This window comes from Heliangelus exortis, chromosome 17 (genome assembly GCF_036169615.1).
Source record: "Heliangelus exortis chromosome 17, bHelExo1.hap1, whole genome shotgun sequence".
In the NCBI taxonomy this organism is placed as follows: Eukaryota; Metazoa; Chordata; class Aves; order Apodiformes; family Trochilidae; genus Heliangelus; species Heliangelus exortis.
Genome location: NC_092438.1, coordinates 5,874,457 through 5,891,980, shown reverse-complemented (window position 1 = coordinate 5,891,980; position 17,524 = coordinate 5,874,457). Strand labels below are relative to the sequence as shown.

General features: G+C 35.9%; 1 protein-coding gene across 1 annotated transcript in view; it reads right to left on the bottom strand.

Moving 5' to 3' along the window:
• USP7 (ubiquitin specific peptidase 7) overlaps positions 1-17,524 on the bottom strand; it is a 62,662-nt gene that overhangs the window by 7,954 nt on the left and 37,184 nt on the right. The window contains exons 7-24 of the mRNA XM_071761246.1: positions 16,160-16,290; positions 14,091-14,145; positions 13,472-13,552; positions 13,265-13,355; positions 12,356-12,438; positions 11,924-12,033; positions 11,009-11,165; positions 9,797-9,941; positions 9,120-9,250; positions 7,925-8,059; positions 7,629-7,730; positions 6,845-6,950; positions 6,348-6,440; positions 5,354-5,421; positions 4,022-4,122; positions 2,539-2,692; positions 1,331-1,398; positions 94-202 (exon numbers count right to left, since the gene is read on the bottom strand). Coding sequence (XP_071617347.1) covers positions 94-202; positions 1,331-1,398; positions 2,539-2,692; positions 4,022-4,122; positions 5,354-5,421; positions 6,348-6,440; positions 6,845-6,950; positions 7,629-7,730; positions 7,925-8,059; positions 9,120-9,250; positions 9,797-9,941; positions 11,009-11,165; positions 11,924-12,033; positions 12,356-12,438; positions 13,265-13,355; positions 13,472-13,552; positions 14,091-14,145; positions 16,160-16,290 — 1,920 coding nt within the window. The remainder of the gene's footprint in view (positions 1-93; positions 203-1,330; positions 1,399-2,538; positions 2,693-4,021; positions 4,123-5,353; positions 5,422-6,347; positions 6,441-6,844; positions 6,951-7,628; positions 7,731-7,924; positions 8,060-9,119; positions 9,251-9,796; positions 9,942-11,008; positions 11,166-11,923; positions 12,034-12,355; positions 12,439-13,264; positions 13,356-13,471; positions 13,553-14,090; positions 14,146-16,159; positions 16,291-17,524) is intronic.

Here is a 17,524-nt window from a genome sequence, read left to right as displayed (position 1 = left end):
GGAAGAAAAGAAAAATACTTTAGGCATACTTTGTATGGGGTAGAATTACTTTTTTTTTTATAATTCACATCAATAAAAACAAAAGACTCTTACCTGTTGATAGTAAAGTTTTTTAGGTTGCCTAGGCTTGAAGAACTGGAGAAGATCTCTTAAAGTACCTTCATAATTATGTCTAAGAGGATTACCAGGGCCATCCCTATAACTACAGAAGGAAAAACAAAATCTTAAATATCTCCTTACAATCCATTACTTCTTGGTAAAGAATCAAGCTGATTTTTATTCCCAACTTCCAGTTTTATAAAATTGCTAGCACAGCCCCAGCAGCATTACATATTCAGTGCTTTAGAGAGTTTTAAACACAGGTGAGCATATGGGAACAGAAATACCATTCACTGTGTGTTTAAATTCTCCTGGATGTTTACAAGCTCACCTTTAATGAAGCAGTAGGGTGGCAGACCTACATTCCTCTGAAACTACTCATGTAGCAGCACATGCTTTAGATTGTGAAAGGTTAATCTGTGGAGCTGTATGACACAGCAAATTCCAATGACCACAGCACTATAAAAAGCTACTCAAATTACAACAGGGTCAGTGATGATGGAGAAACTTTATAATAAAGATGAATCTACATTTACATGAATACAGAAAGATGATGTCATTTTTGTATTATTTTGTAAATTTGCATTGTTCCTGCAGCATATACACATACTAATATACTGTCCTCTGCCATAGTTTTATACAGATTCAAATCCAGTTTTAAAGTGGTATCTCAAGCACAGCTGTGTAACCAGAAATGCCCTTTTATCAGCTGTAGCTCTGAACTTGCTAGATCATAGTAATCTTCATGAAACCTTATTGGCAGACTTTGGAGGGGAGAAGAGGAGGAAAATCAGTGAAGTAACTCCTGAATTTAAACCTGTAATATCAAAAATCCTGTTTTTATGTGCACTTATTTCTTCTCTCCTCCATTCTAGAAATCTCCAGTCACCGAAACAGCACGTGCATGAGATTAATAATTTGTCCTATGTGGTAAGTTTTGAAGTAATTAATGATTCTAGAAATTTGAAGAGTGACCCTTTAAAATGAATCTTCTTTCAATGACACTTACTAGAACTCTTTTAAAATGTGCAATTTGTTGAGGCTCTGGAGCCAGCCATTGCAATACTTTAATCTGTATATGCAACTTGCTGTGTGTGCTAGAATGCTAACATTTTACTGCTACAGAATTAGTTTAACAACCTGGAAAAAGCTACAAAGTAACTGCTACCTATTCTTATTTGGGCTATGTATTTTAAAGAATATTTTAGAACACTAAGGAAACTCATCTTACCCTTGGGATTTGAAAAACTGTAATAGCATTGGATCCGTATTAAGTCTTTGTGCAACTGTCTTTGCAACCTGCAAATAAATTTTTTGTAAGTTCTGGATAATTTCACTTTACAATCACACAGCCATTCCTTACACATCAAGAACATTATACTACTGAAATTCTGAGAAACCCACTAATGTCTACCTTCCCCATGGCAAAACTAGATCTGAGCAGCTGACACAGAATAAGATACACTAGGGAAAGAAAAAAAAAGGAAACTGGTTTATTACAATAAATCACTGTCACCAAAAGGCCACAAAATCTACAACAATAGCAGTACTCTTCTTTTGTTTGCTTGGGTTTTTTTTTTGTTGGTTTGGCTTGTATTTGTTTTTGTTGTTGTTTGTTTTAATTATAGTATTATTAGGGAAATAATCGAGAAATGCTCTTAGAAAATTCCTACTGTTCTTTAATTCACTTCAAGGAAGTTAATTTTGTGGGTAATAAGATATAAAGAACTTCCCCTTAAAGTAAAATAATGAAATAAGACAAAGCCAACCAACAAAAAGCAGGTGATGAATACAGGGTAGGTAAAGTGATCCCTGACTCCCACTCTATAAGCAGGTGCCGAAGTTCCTGTCTTGATCAACAGAAACTCAACAGGATCAACTGAGTACTCAGATCACCATTTTTGTTTTTCAGTTTCATTGACCCAATTTTGCTCTTCTGAACATCCCCTGGTCAACATTTACAAACACAGCAGGCCTAACCTGTTAGTGCCACTGAGCATTAAACAGGACTGTGTGAAGAAAGCAAAGCAGTTTGGTCTACAAAATGAATATTGCTGGTGATACAAGTAGAAAATAGGTATCACCAGATTTCCAAGGTATTTTTCTTTTAACTGCTAAATATGCTGAGCAAGTTTTACATGTCACTTAAAAGCAAATGCATGATTTCATTAGAATATCATTTTCCTGACAGAGCAGAATGGCACATCAAGAAAGAATTATATTGTCAAATAATTAATTATTCATAAAATTGGGTTTTTTAGAGTATTTTCTTCTCATGACCATTAGTGACTTCCTTAAATTTCTCATTACTATGATGCAATAAGTGTACAAGAACAGATCTACTCTTTTCTAAAAGTAGGTATAATGTGGTTGGGAGCTAATGCAAAATTTACTTTCAGAACAAGGAAACAAAAGCAGAGAAATAAACAGGACACATACCTGAAAGTAATTCATCCTATTGGATAAAGTAACAACAAAGCCTGGGTCATTTGGGATGGTTTTATCACAGAAAATGACATCCACCCGATGATAGAGGTCTCGGAAGTACTCTTTAGCTGTTGGTAGTTCACTGTTATCATTTTCTGGGTCATCCCTACAAGAGCAAACAAATGATAACACCATTACATATCACACTGGTACACCTACAAGCAGTCAGGGCATTACAAACATGTTCTACAGTATGTCAGTGACAGTCGAGAGGCACAGAAACCTTTTTAAAGAGCCACCACTCGTAGACAGCAGAACCACTGGAGCCAGTAGTGACCAACAGCCCTGGGTATTTCCTGGCTGTGCAAGGACAAGCGTGCTCACACACTGTGCTCACTCAGTCCTCCAATTCCAGTCGTTCCACAGCAGAATTCCAGCAGGACTCTTCCCTCCCTCCCACCCTGGCACATGACTGCATGTCTGTATTAATGCTGCCACAGTTTTCCACATTCTCCTGCATGAACTGCTTTGCACAGAGGCTGGATGTAAAACAGCCCTCCCTGAACCACACAAATAAAACAGATGCTGGTTTGGATCACTACTGAGTGGTATCCCTATCTTCTCAGTGGAGAAATAGCACCAGGGTACAAGCTGTGCACTTACCCAGGAGTCAGCAGCCAGCCAAAGGTGCATAACACCAACTGGGTCAACAGGGAATGCGAGTTCCAAGGCATGACATGAGATAGATTCATCTCACATAATCTGGGGTAAGAGTGCTGAAGATAGACTAGCTGGCTTCCACCCACTGTCAGCCCATGGAGAGAAACAGAGCAACAGTTGGGTGTGACCATCAGGAGTGAGAGCACAGAAATGCTGATTTATAGCCCTGACAAGCTTATGAAAGATCCCTTTAACGGATACAAGATGCAGGGGTTCTCCTTTTGCCTTGGAGAACACTCCAGTTGAGGCACCAGTATGCCTCTGAGTCGCACATGCTCAGGCAAATCAGGAGCATCTCATCACCATGGACCAATATGAAACTTACTCTGAGCACGAGTTAAAGGAAAAAAGGGAAAGCAGTTTAGTATTAGGCTGAAATGAGCTCCAAGCCAAAAGCATTGTACAGTGGTAATGGTACAGAGCCTGAGATCTGAAACGCTGGTGTAGGCTCTTCAGTTTCTGAGTTCCAGTGGCTGCAAGGGAAAAACTGCAGAACTCAGCTGCATTACTGGATCACACTATTTTAGGATATTAGTTTTCTAAACTAGGATGAAACCTCTTTTCCTTAAATAATGTGGCATGTGATAACTAAAAAAAAACACCAATATTTTTTCATTTCCCCTTTGAATAAACAATGACAACTGCTGAGAACATGTCTACTGTTGGAAAATTACACTCTACCCTTGTTAAAAGTGCTAAGTTAAAGGATGTTCAGCTTTCATAGTGAATTAGGTGATTTAATTGCAATGATAAACTGTCCCCTTGAAATACATACTTTTGAAACACTATGATGTCACCATCCATGAGTTCATCAAGAGCTTTATCAAGAGATACATCATAGTCTTGAATCCTTTCTGTTAAATTGGGTTTAACTTCCTGCAATAAAGAGCAAATTGTATGATGACAGAACAAAAGACCAACAACATCATTCACAATTGTGCAAAAACCATCACATCAGGTAACCTGTATCTTCTTTCCACTGAAAGAAAGGGATATATACATATATGTAAATTAAATGTTTTCTTAGCAAGGGTTCCAGAGACATTTAATTGCTATTGATAAATCTGGCTGCTCATTTTTACCTTTGAAGCCTCACTGAAGTTACCCTAATTTTCAAAAGGATTTATAACTCAGCATTATCTTATTAGCACTGAAAATTTTCCAATATTCAGAAGTGAGCTTTCTACTAGTGCAGCTTCCAGAGGAGAACACTGATTATGTTCATTGATTTTAACTGTGCAGAACTTGTGTTGCAATTAATTTGTTTTTAAAAAAAAAATAACAAATCCACATTAAAATTGTGTTTGTTTATACATACATATATATGTACACACATACGTATGTATATTGCATCTTTATACTTGAGGGTTAATGCCCTGGGATAAAAACCACTTGTCTAAACAAACTGGAATCAAACTGCAACCCTGATCTGCACAGAGTAGAAGCATGGAACAATTCTGCTTTTTAGCATGGAAGTGTGCGTGCTCCCCTGGATCCACCAGAGAGACCAGCATGACTGCTAACAGAAATCACAGCTAAGAAAAACCCTCTTACCACAAGAACAAGGCAAGATCTTCCTGTGGCAAGATCTGCACTCTTCAGCACTCAATAAACTCAATAAATAAACCAGTTACAAACACTTATCACCTCTGGTTTTGGACAGAAACATGGTAGCAGACTAAGTATTTTGTTTTCTGACTTGTAACTTAGAATAATGAGGGAGAAGATGCAACATTATCTCAAATTGCCAAAGGGTGTCACCACTGAAAATAAAATGGCTAACAACCTTAGCAGCATTAGCTCCTTTAACATTGTGGCTCAATAATATGTCCACAGACTTAGCACAGCAAAGCTGCTCATGTAGAATTTCATGTAGAGAGTTTTGCTTTTCAAGCCTTAAACTTTTTTTAATTTATAAACTGTTTTGAACTTCACTATCTGCTGATACTCTCCTTGAAGCTTCAAAGCTGAAGGGTACAAAGTGCTCATCATTTATAAATCACCATTTTTATGAGCAACCTTTTCTTAATCAATAATGCTTCTTTCTTCTCTAGTTATAGCCCATAAAAGAAAAAAAAAAACCTAAAAAAATTATATCAATACAAACCTCATAGAGGATAAGGTTAGTTTCTTGTGGAAATCCTGCTCTCTCACACATAACTGGAAGCAAGTCACCTATTGGAAAAAAAAAGGTATTTGAAATGCTTTGCACTTTAACTGCTAGCAGGACCTCCTGCAAAAAGAACTTGTTTTTCTACCCTGGATAAATAGTCTCATGATTCCTAAGAAAGAGGAGTCCTAAAGCTTCCCTTACCGTCATTCAATCCAGAGACAGAATAATGTTTCTTTCCAATTAATCTCAACAAAAAAACCAAGTGCAAGTCCATCCAAGATCAAAGAGATGAAATAATGCTGCTCCTTCAAAGAAAAATTTCTTTTTTTTTAAAAAAAGAAAAAACAAAACCAAACCAAACAGAAAAAAAAAAAAAAAAAAAAAAAAAAAGAACAAAAACCAAACCAAAAAACAAATCAAAACAAAAAAACCCCTAAGGTAAAATACAAAACTAGAAAGCATCTACTGGTCAACAAAATGACAAACTAAGTACATTTTCTCAGTGGACATTTACTGAATTCCTTAAATGGATCCACATGAAAACAAAAGCTCACACCCAGTTCTTTATGAGGTGCTGTACTCAACGTACTGCAGTGAAAAGTGTACTATTGCAGAAGTACATTGCAGAAAAAAATTGAAATAGAAGGAAAAAAACCACCACAATTTGAAAAAAACCATCACATCACAAAGTTTTACAGCAAGTCTGAAACAGCTGCCTGTGTTCAGCAACACATGCTGAATACAGCAAATAACAAAAAAAAAATTAACTGGCTGCCAACAGTGGTGTGTGACGGCAACGCCCTCAGCCCTGCAGAAAGTTTCAGTGGCACACCATGAGGAAGAAAACTATCAGGTGTTGGGAGAAATCAGAAATCTTTGTGGCCTAATTTTATACCATTTATAAAACCACTATTAAAAGAAAAAAAGATGTTATCTATTGTCTTCAAAAAATTCCAATTATAACGATGAAATGAATTTTAGAACTCACGTATTTTGCAGGATATGGGCGTGTAGATATGTCCACAATAATTCAGGCTCCGAGTCTTCGGATCATACATCTTCAGAAACAACATTACATCATCTACAAATTAAAGAACAAGGTTTAATTTTAAGCTAAGGGTTATTTGTGTATGCCTGGGGAGGGAGTGGGGGAATCACCTAGATATTTTTCTTTAAACAGTAACAAAGATGCATCTTTGATTTATTATTTTGATTAATACCCTTGAAACATTCTTAAATACTGAGGGTTTTTATAAATCGACTTCATATACACATAAATCTACTCAGTGACTCTAAGAACATGTGGAACATGTCTTACACTTTCAGATAAATGAAGGGAAAAACTGGATGAGAAAAACTAATTTCAGCACTATAGCTTTATGGGTTCATCAATTTTATGATTGAAAAAAGGACACACAACATTTTCTAAGATATACCAAACCAAAAGTATTCTGTATTTACTCAAGTTTCAGCATATATACTTACGATCTTTATCAAACTTGGGTAATGTTGCTCCAGTAGCAGCCATCTCTGGATCTACTGTTTCCAAAAATATTGTCCATGGATTTTCATTATCACTGAGCTCAATCATCTATGTAGAAAGATATGGAAGAAGAAAAAAGTCTCTGGAGAATATAACAACCTGCTATCTGCATTTTTATTAAATACAAGAACTTTATGACATTTTATGTGTGGGAGAATTTTTTTTAAGTTGTTTTAATGACAGGAATTTCATGAAATTCATTAAGAGAAGCAATGACAGATATTAAAACATAAAAAAAAAGTTTTAATGAAGCACAAATGATAGTTTTATTTTTAATTGACCTATTTATTTTTCATTTTAAAATATACCTACACCTGCCTTTAGTATGGCAAGAAAAATACTTCACTTCAGAATTAACATGACAGTGAAACCACTCATTTTTTTTTGCCATATTTAGACATTATGTTTTACATTTTAAGCAATGCATTACATTATATTCAGAGGTTTTGCACAAAAATGCAGGACTCAAAAAGCCATTTCTGTTTGAAATCTAACTTTAAAATCAGGATCATGCTTTTTTTCATGGAGCAAAAATCATGCACCGCAATCCTCCCTCCTGCCCATATCAACCCAGCCAGCCTCAAGTCTTCCACTGTATCAAACTTTCAGGTACACATTAAATTAAAACCCTGAAAAATCTGATGTCTTAAACTTACTGATTATTGAAGAGAACCAAAAATCATGGGTGATGTACATAAATAACATCCCCTATTAATGGATATTTACCGTTTTATTGCCATCTGCTTCATTATCTAACATTGCAGGTCTCTTCGTTCCATTACTTCTAGCTTGCATTGGCCATAATCTGATTTGATCCTGGGGAAATCCCTAAAATAAATAAATAAATAAAAAATGTGACAGGAAACAAAAAGGATACAATACTTTTATCAAAGCTAAACAGATCTTCTATTTTAAAAGGTCTGAATTGTGACTGCTGGCAACACCTGTAGAAGACAAAGACCTTGAAGAAATCATAATCTAATAAAATAATTAGACACCGAATTCAGCTACAGAAAACTTACCATCGTTTGAGAGAGATTTTGAACAAATTCTGTAAGTGTGGAGTTTTTTAATACTTTGAAAACAGTGTATTTCACTTTTTCTTCATCATACATATCATTGCCTTGGTGACCACAGAACTGATCCTCTGCCACTATCTGAAAATATAACATCTGAAGGTTACTATTCATATTAAATCAGATGGACAGTGTAATACCTCTTCATGATACTTTACTATGCACAGTGGCACACTGCAAACACCATTTGTGTTCTCATGAAGAAAATCTGCACATATAAAGATTATAATGACTTGGAAAAAAATGATTGATATTCAAATCAGTGTAACTAATTAAAATACGCTAATTCTTAGAAATCCTGAACAACTGAAAACCAGTTGTGCTTTGATCCCAATCTTGGAAACATGTGCTCTAACAATCTTGGCACTTAAAAACCAGACTACATAATTATTGTAATGGTGCAAAGAGGCTTTCCTAGAAAGCTTGCTGTATCTCCCAAAACTCCTGTGCATTCTCTGGTTACAGAAAGACAAATGGTGCAACTCAGCCAGTCTATCCACTGAAAACAGCTCTACTATAAATTAGTGTAAAGCAGTCTGAATTTCACCAATATCTCTACTTAGCAACACCAGAAAGAAGATGCAAGGAAACATGGAGGCAAGTTGAAAATGGGTTCTATTTCCTTCTGCCAGATGAGCTCTGGAAAGAGCCATAAACAGGGTTCCTTAGGGCAATTTATAACAAACTAGTCCATCAGGCTTTTCCAAAAAGATAATTGCAAATATAAGCACTCTCTCCTTCTGCTTCTACTTGATGAGCTCAGTTTGGCAGTGGTCCAGGCTTGCAGCCTATGGCTAGATACATTCTAATTTTAGAAATTAAGTCCTGAAGGAGCCAAAAGTGGGGTGGCAGGGCAGCCATTTGAAATAACGTGGTCCTTTTCCTTTCACATTAACTTACTATTTTTACTTGCAAGAGCATAACTTCTAGAAAAGCCAGAAATGTGTACAGCATCCAGTACTGTTTGCTTCATGAGGATATGTGGTATGTATTAATAAATTTACAACCACTAAAATCACAATTTCACTTCAAGCACTTGTTAAGAACACAAATTCAAAAACTGAAAATCAAGGTTTGCCTTGGGTGGCTCAGCATTCTGAATTTTAATGATACCATAGTTTCAACTTTATCAGAAGCTGACCTGCACTTGCATATAGAGGTGAGCTTCCTGTCTCTCCTTCCTCTTCTGAGCTTCTATCCTTTTCTCTTCTTGTAGCCTTTCTACAAGTTGTTGAGGAATATCATGATCTGTGACAGGCTGTAAAACTTCACCTGCAAAGCAAATTTTGTGATGTATTTCAAGATTCATATCATACAGGCTTTTCTTCATATATTAACTCTCCTCTGACTTGAAGTAAAAAACTTTATTAATCTTTTTAATTAAAAGATTGTTTGGTAGCATTATATCTGGGCAAAAGCAGCATCTTCTATCCCAAGCCAAAAGGCACTATTTTTGTGGGGTATGAATCAAACTTCTGAACTAAATATTCAGTTTCAGGATTAAAGGAAATATTTTCCACTTTTTTTTTTTGTGTACATATACCTACATATTTACAACTAATTCAACCTAGTTTCCATACTCAATTAACAATCAGGACTAAAGCTCTCTGCAGACACACAACCTTGCCTTACTAAGACAAGGAGGCACTAGACCAGCACATACTTCCCAGAAGTGAGAGACAGGCTGGGTGATCCCACAGAATCTGTGAATTCCAGCTGTAACTAATGAAGCCCCTTTGTATAGGAAGACTGTCAACAATTCAGAAGCTGTAAATATCTACATTGATGTAACTTGGAAAGCATGCAGTGCATACATACTTAATTTTGATTCCCTGATGTAAACCAACATGTAGGCGTTCGTACAGTGCCGGACAGACAAATCATCATCATGACCTCCATAGTTGTGTTCAATTGCTTCTTCCTTTGTACATCTTGACACAACATCATCATCAAATTTACACCACTAGAAAGAAAAGTTATATAAATATAACTTTACACAGAAAAAAAAATCACATTCTTCACTGATAGATTAATCCTATTTCTGGCATGCTTTTCAGCTCTTTGAAGTAACTAAAATTGCTCTCAAGTGTCATGATTTTTAAAAAAATCTTTTCCATTACAATGTCTGCTACCTGCTACTTGTGCATAAGGAAGGCCATAAATACTGAGCCCTCAAATACGAAATACTTGAACAACTTACACTGAATATCAAAAGTCCCATAATTATCCAAAGAACTTTTTAGAATTGTCATTCAAATAGCTAACATCTTTACATGGATTTAAAATATTTTCCTTATTTCTTGTAAAGTAAAATAAAAGATTATGCACTAGATGTTTAGTAATTATTTGTACACTTAAAGTAATATACAGCAAATTTTAAACTAAAACAATAAAGCCAATTAAGAATGAAAGACAAATAGCAACAAATTCACAGCAGAATCCTACTTCTAGTTTTACTGTGAAACAGTCAGGTACACACAAAACCAAGAGAAGAGGCACCTGACCCACAAATGTCCAATGCAATCAAGTTACCTCCTTGTATCTGTGGGACATGTAAAGATACTGAATTTCTGAATCACAGAAATATTTGAAACATTCATATTTGCTTCAGCATAAAGTCAGCCTAAAAAATACTGGATAAATTTTGTAGTAGAAGGACACATAAAAGTGAAGGGATTCCCTCAATTAAAGTCTTTTGTCAAAAGCCATCAGCAAATATGAAGCTCCTCCTATTGAGGAGGCAAGTGATTCTATAATGCCTCCAAATACAGGCCCCTCCTTAAAGACCAAAAAGTAGAAAAGAGGGCTGCTGTTTTTCTTTTTGTAAACACAGAAGTCATTTTCCCAGAAAATGAAAAAGTATCAAGCTAAGAAGTACTACATGGAGAAGTCCAATCCCTGTGTGATGAAGTGAGCGTGCCCCCACACTCTTGTGTTAGGGAATAAAAATTCCAAAGATTTGCTCACTATGAAAACTGCAAGTGTAGATTTGCAAAGCACAAATATATGTAGGTGCTGTTCAATACTCACTTTGCCATCTCCCTTTGGATTTAAGTAAACAACATAATGTCCACCATGGTTATCTCCACTGTGTACTAGAACTGCATGAAGAATGTAATTGGCAGGATCCTTAGGATCTGTTTTTTGCAAAAATTCATCTAGTGGCAACTGTTCAGGAAACTCAAACCTAGTTTTAAAAAGAATTAAGATATTAGTAGTTAAGACAGACACATGCTATTATGCAAGACATCAGCTCTTACTCCTAAAGCAAGATGCAAAAATTCAACAAGTTATTGTTACAATGCCAGAAAACACTGCATGAGTAGCAATTCTCTCATAAATTTTCTAACCATTAACATGGGTAGGAACACTTGAGTGATACAGTGCTGCTTTGAATTCACTGTGTCAAGGGGAAAACTCAAAACCTGTTATTTTCTAGTAGACAAACACAGCTTTTCTAGCGCAGGTACCACTAGACTGGAATGTTATTTTGAAATGTTTTTCAGCTGCTGCAGTCTCATCTTGGTACAACAGCAATTCCTGCAACACAGATTTAGTTTACAGCCAGCAATGTATCCTTGAGAAACTATAAGCCTCTACTTACAGTGAGTGAGAATGGAAATAGATGGAGGGAAAGCAGAGGAACATTCCTTCATTCAACTCACTCATGTAGAAGCCTGTGGAAATCTATCAACTTTCCACACACAGCACAAAGAATGTTCCACAAAGCATTAAAAAACACATTCACTTGTTTCATATGCAACACAATAGCTACAAATTACTATTTAAGTGTTCAATTTGACATTAAGAACTTTAATAGTCAATCTATGTACCTTCTGAGGAGCTCTAATGTACCACTGCAAACACCTTCCTCTTGGAGTTGATTCAAAAATAGGATTTTTGTTGATTATTTTTTATAAAATTCTACAATGGAGAAAAACTTACCTATCATTTATCTTGATGTTTTGGTCAGTCTGAGGATCATACATAAATCTCATGAGTTGTAAGTGTAATACTGGTGGCAATGTTAGGAACTTCACACCCTTCTCTGCCTCCTAGATATTTTAAAGAAAGAAAGAAAGAGCTTCTCAGTCTCCAGACCAATAGAGAAGTTTACTATTCTAGTCTCTAAAACACAGGTATAAAACCAAAACTCAGTGCTGATTAAAATATTCTAAAATCCAAGCTCCATTTGAAGAAACCTAACAGCAACTAAGAGGAGATATGTAAAAGCTCATTTAAGGAGAAAAATCACCCCAGTCAGTGGATACAACCTAGAATGGGTTTTAGAACATTTTTGGCCACCATAGCTTTGTTAAGTTATAAAATCAGGGACACAGAAATAAGATTTAAAACCAACTGGAAAAAGAAAAATACCTGCAAGCCATGTTCTCCTGCATCATACTTGTTATCACCATCCAACTGCTCCACTGCAACGTAGTCAATGAAGGATTCAAAAACTAAATAAAAGAAAAATTGTTGAACTGTAGAGAAGTAGGTAGAAAATCATAAGTTTAGTCTACCCTGGGAGCTAAACAATCAAAGAACATATTAAGACATGAGAGCTTGTGTTTAAATGTTTGTCTTTGTTATAACTAAGTTTTATATTGTTTAAGAATATCAACAAGTGCATCAATCCATATAAGAGTACATAAGAGTATCAACATACATAAGACTATCAACAGATTTTAAATCCACTCATTTACAGCTGTCTGCTAAATCTCCTATTCTCACTCTGCAGCTGTTAAGTATCAAGCTAGATGATTCTGTTTGCTGGACTCTTGCAGGTCCTTTTTCATGTCTTGTGTGCCAAGTACTTGGTAAAGTGATGACAGGACCACTGCTGTGCTGCTATGCTATATGCTATGCAATTAGTTAATTCTTTTTATTTGCTTACTAACATAGTCAGTTCTAAATAAGAATCAACTTCCTTCAAGTTCATCTTCATGTATGAAGTACAATCTACTGTGACAGCCCTACTGGTATCACCATGGCACAGTATGCACTTTCATAACACCAGGAAAACTTCTAAAAGTCATAATTTTTTAGTAAAAGAAAGTGAGAGAATTAGGATGGAAAGAGTAGGGAAGGGAAATGGGAATGTCAGAAAAAACATTTTCTGCAGGAAATGTTTTCAATGAGATGTCAAAGACTCTTTCCTTTGGAATTAAGAAAAGGCTATTTCAGAGTTCTGAGTATCAACAAACCCATTTGAAATCAACAGGCACTAAAGATGTCCAACATCCTGAAGTATTTGACCAGTGCATATCACAATGTATCACTTACTATTTTTTTTTCCCTTTATACTTAGCTGGATGTCATAATAATCTTCTATTCGTTCAGATCGATAGTCTACATGTTTGCATTGGATATAAGACTGTAAACAGAAAACACAAAATGTCACTGTATACAATTAACAGCTAACGTTTAAATATATAAAACTAAAATTTAAAAATTAAATATTAAATTAATAAAGAAATATTAAATACATACCACCATCTTCCCTCTGAACAATTTAGGAATTGTGCCTTCTACACATGTGCCTTTCATTTTATTTTCCACGTTATCAAGCAGCTGAAAGAAAAATTAGGTTTTTTACATAGGATAAACTTGCAGTTTTTTAATTTATTCATCACACATGGATGACTACTTCACTGATTAAACTCTGAGTAATTTGCATTAAAATGAAATGTTAGTCTATTTGTACTGGCGTCTCCTTCTAGTCCTTCAAATTCTCTTCCTCTCAAAAAACTGCACTGAGAACTATGCCAGCTACATTATTTTGAGTCTGAAAAACCTCACAAATGTAATAATGCACTTGCATCTTCAAAACTGCATTTTTCTCCAAGGCTATACAAGGATCACTAGCATATACCCCATTTATTTTCAACCTTCCCTATCCTTTACAAATTCCTCACCCAAAAAAGTCCACAATCAATCCCAATCTCAAAAGAGAAATAAAGCAAGGCAAAAACTTCAGGTCTTAAGAAACCAGTTTTAAATTAATCAGAGCTACTATTACTAGGAGTGTCACTTAAATACATTATATATATACATACAATATCAAGAGACATTATGCATCACAGATCAGTAACAAATAGTAAAAACATACCACTCGACATAACTCCTGCACATCATGTTGCATGAAGCTGTCTAAAGTTTCCCACCTTTGTAAGACAAATCAATACAAAATTACTGCATTATGAAAAAAGCTTACAACTCATAAGACATTTTTGTGATTTCTCTGCAGATCAAGGATTTAATACATAGCAAAATGCAGACTCTGATGCACAGGCTTTTGTCAGTTCTGTAGCACTTACCTGCCACTGAGAACAGGCATTGAGCTTGTGGACATTTTGGCAGCTGTTCTGCACCCACCTGCCTTCTCCTTGTGGATCTGGGGACATGGACTGAGAAGGCAGCTGGAGCCAGCTGAAGAGGCCAGGGCCAGGCTGTTGCTAGCAGAAGAATTATTCCAGTCTACTACCTAGTCTAAGTTCACATCAAAAACCTCTTAAGAAAAGGACTGGGAGCAATTAAATGCTCTTAGAATAGTTTCTGCAACATGCTTCTAGCTGCCTCGTTTCTGAGGGCCCTTCGGGTGCAGTCAAGTAGCATTCAGGGATTATTTTGGCACATGAAATGGAAGTAAATGGATTTATGGGAAATACTGGCTCCTTTGTGCTCATCTAAAGCAGGTAATCCTGGTTGCACAATAACTCCAAGGATGCAAGGAGCATCCACTTTCCTTAATTGTCCATGTGCAAACACACTCGTGCAAGGAGGGGCGAGAGCAAGACTCTAAACACCTCAGAACTGAGGTGGCACACTGCAACAAGGGTATTCAGAATTACTGCCTTAAATTAAAATGAAGCAGAGTGGTTTTAGGTTCAGCATGAAACACTCTCTCCTATGAACTCTTTATCTCAAGAATGCTTTTTAAATTGTAAGTCTCTGAGAGCCCTCTTTGCAGCACTCATCTCTGCCAATCACATGAAATAAACTGTTTACCATAGGCTTTAGCTTCAGCATGAGGTTCAGCCCCAGCCAGGGTTCAGCCCTGGAAGCCCAGAGCAGAGAGTTGATCAGGAGCAATATTAACTTTATCTTCCTCTCCTGCTCTCAGTGACTCACTGCCACATGGTAGCAGACTATTTCCAAAAGTGTGCCAAAACTACTTGGATAGTTAAGAATGGCACATAACCTCCTGACTCCCTAGGTTTAAAGCCAGGCTTAAAACACTAGGCAGCTTAAAAGATAAAATGGAAGGAAAAGGCTATATTGCAATGTTAGAATTTAAAAAGTGCCCCTTCAGGCAACAGCAATACTTTTTACTGAATAAAGACAAATTTAGAAACTCAGAATAGCCAGTAAAGTTACACCCTGCTGCATATGGGTAGGTCTCACAAGGTCAGAAACGTCTCTCTGGTTTAATGGGTAGGAACAGACCAGATCTTTAATATTCAAAAGTTCTTTTCCAAGAATGAAGGCAGACATGAATACATTTTAGCACTTACGAACACTACTATCTCTCAAATAGAAAATCAAGCATCTTCAACACCTTTGGGAAAGATCTCTTCATGCTACCAAAGATGACACTGTGTGGATTTTAACTCAAGTTGAAATATTTACAATATAAACAAGTCTTTCAGGTGGAATAGTATAGCAGCATGCTGGTAAACTAAATATACAGTAGGGTAGTAGAAAGAGGATAAACATATAATACTGAAATTATCAATCTCACTTTGAAATTCTCCCTAAAGGTGAAAAAGTTATAAAGCCATAAGGTTACAAAGAGTCTTATCAGGACTGAAAATGACTACAGCCTTTAGAATATGTGAGATCAGAGACATCACAACTGTGATGGGCACTAGGATGGCTACTTGAAAAAAATAGGAAATTCCCAATCTCTTTTTTAAAGAAAATGCTCAACAACATCACTTGACAAGAGGCCAGTTTACAAATACAGTGTGAAAGCAATGTGAAATATAATCCTTTAGTACAATTTTTATGCTTATATGGCATGCAAAGAGAAGACTTGTAAAGGTCATGCTAATTTAAATCTTCTGTCCTAACTTCTCTGCACCTCTGTAGAAACAGCTGGATTTAAAGAAAACCTTTTTCAAGGAAAGCTTTACAAAGCCTCTAAAAGCCCAATTAGTCCGAATTCCTGAAACTTACCCGAAAGATTTTGTTAACTTTTTGGTTCCAACTGGCTTGTCACTATGTTGCAGCTCATAAAACACTCTTTGCAATGCTAAAGGAACACTTTTGGATGAATCATCTCCTTCTGTGGGCATCATGTATACAGCCTGAAAAAAACATTTAGTTCAATTAGTATCTAAGGAAAAGTTTATTGCTCATATTGTTTAATGTATTCTTTCCTCTTCAGTGACTTCCTTCATATAATTCCATTTAATCACCACTCCAAAGGAGTTTAAAAAAAAAATCTGGTACTGCAGAGTAAAAATACTAATTGTCTGGAATCACTCTTTTTAGAGCACAGTGGTTCATAAAATGTGAACAACAGATCCATTCACAGTTATCTACATAGTTCCCTTATTTCTTACTAGAAAAGGAAATGCACTACAGCATTCAACACCTTCAGACAACCTCTCATGCCTGAGATGTCTATGCAATAATTACAGTAGGACTAGATATATTGATCAACACTATAGACTTTAGAAAATAACTTCAGTTTAGTGCTCTGGCTTAGCTATTTGAGAAGGATTGAGAATAAAGAAATTACACAAATAGATCAAAGAGGGATTAGGAGAGTTCAGTGAGCACTGAAATGAGATTTACTTCTTAAAGAAAGTGTGCACCAATATATCTAGGGAAAAGTAACATCAAAGAAAAGATATTTACAGGGAAATGCTAATTTAGCAAAAATGCACATAAAAAAAATCCCAGACAACTCTGTAAGAACATTAGGTAATAACACATGTGAAAATAAAGACTCCAGTATTAAACAGCATATGAGAAAACAGCTGGTTACGAAACAGAAAAACTGACAGTGAAACAAGAGGGTATGATATATTCCTGCAGGTGAAGCACTGAACTGGATCTAAGTAGCTTTCACTTGGTTTCTTCATCAGCCTAGATTTCAGACACGTCCAGCATCTCTGATTTATTGTGTCTTTTAACATTGGCAACAATTTTTACCTATGGAAACTTCAGGTAATTTTTGCTGATCCACTGGGCTAACTACCTGGCTAACCTGGAAAAATTAAGAGAACAAAACCCAGTGTTTTCTCATGCAACTTCATTAGCAACTTTTAAATGAGCTAAGCACTGCTCTACGTTTGACAGCAACTTTTCTCTTAAAGCTCTAGATAACAGCATTAGCAACCATTATTTCTTCTAAGGAAGGAGGATTAACAGAAAAATGGAATTGGTAACAAGCAAACTGAGGACAGTGGACACACTTCATTTCACTCTGTTTTAAGAGGAACAAGTTTGCTCCAGATGCAAACAAAAACATTTCAGAAATTCTCTTTTTCAGACATGACAAATAATGATTCTTCCTTATTTGTAATAATGGCA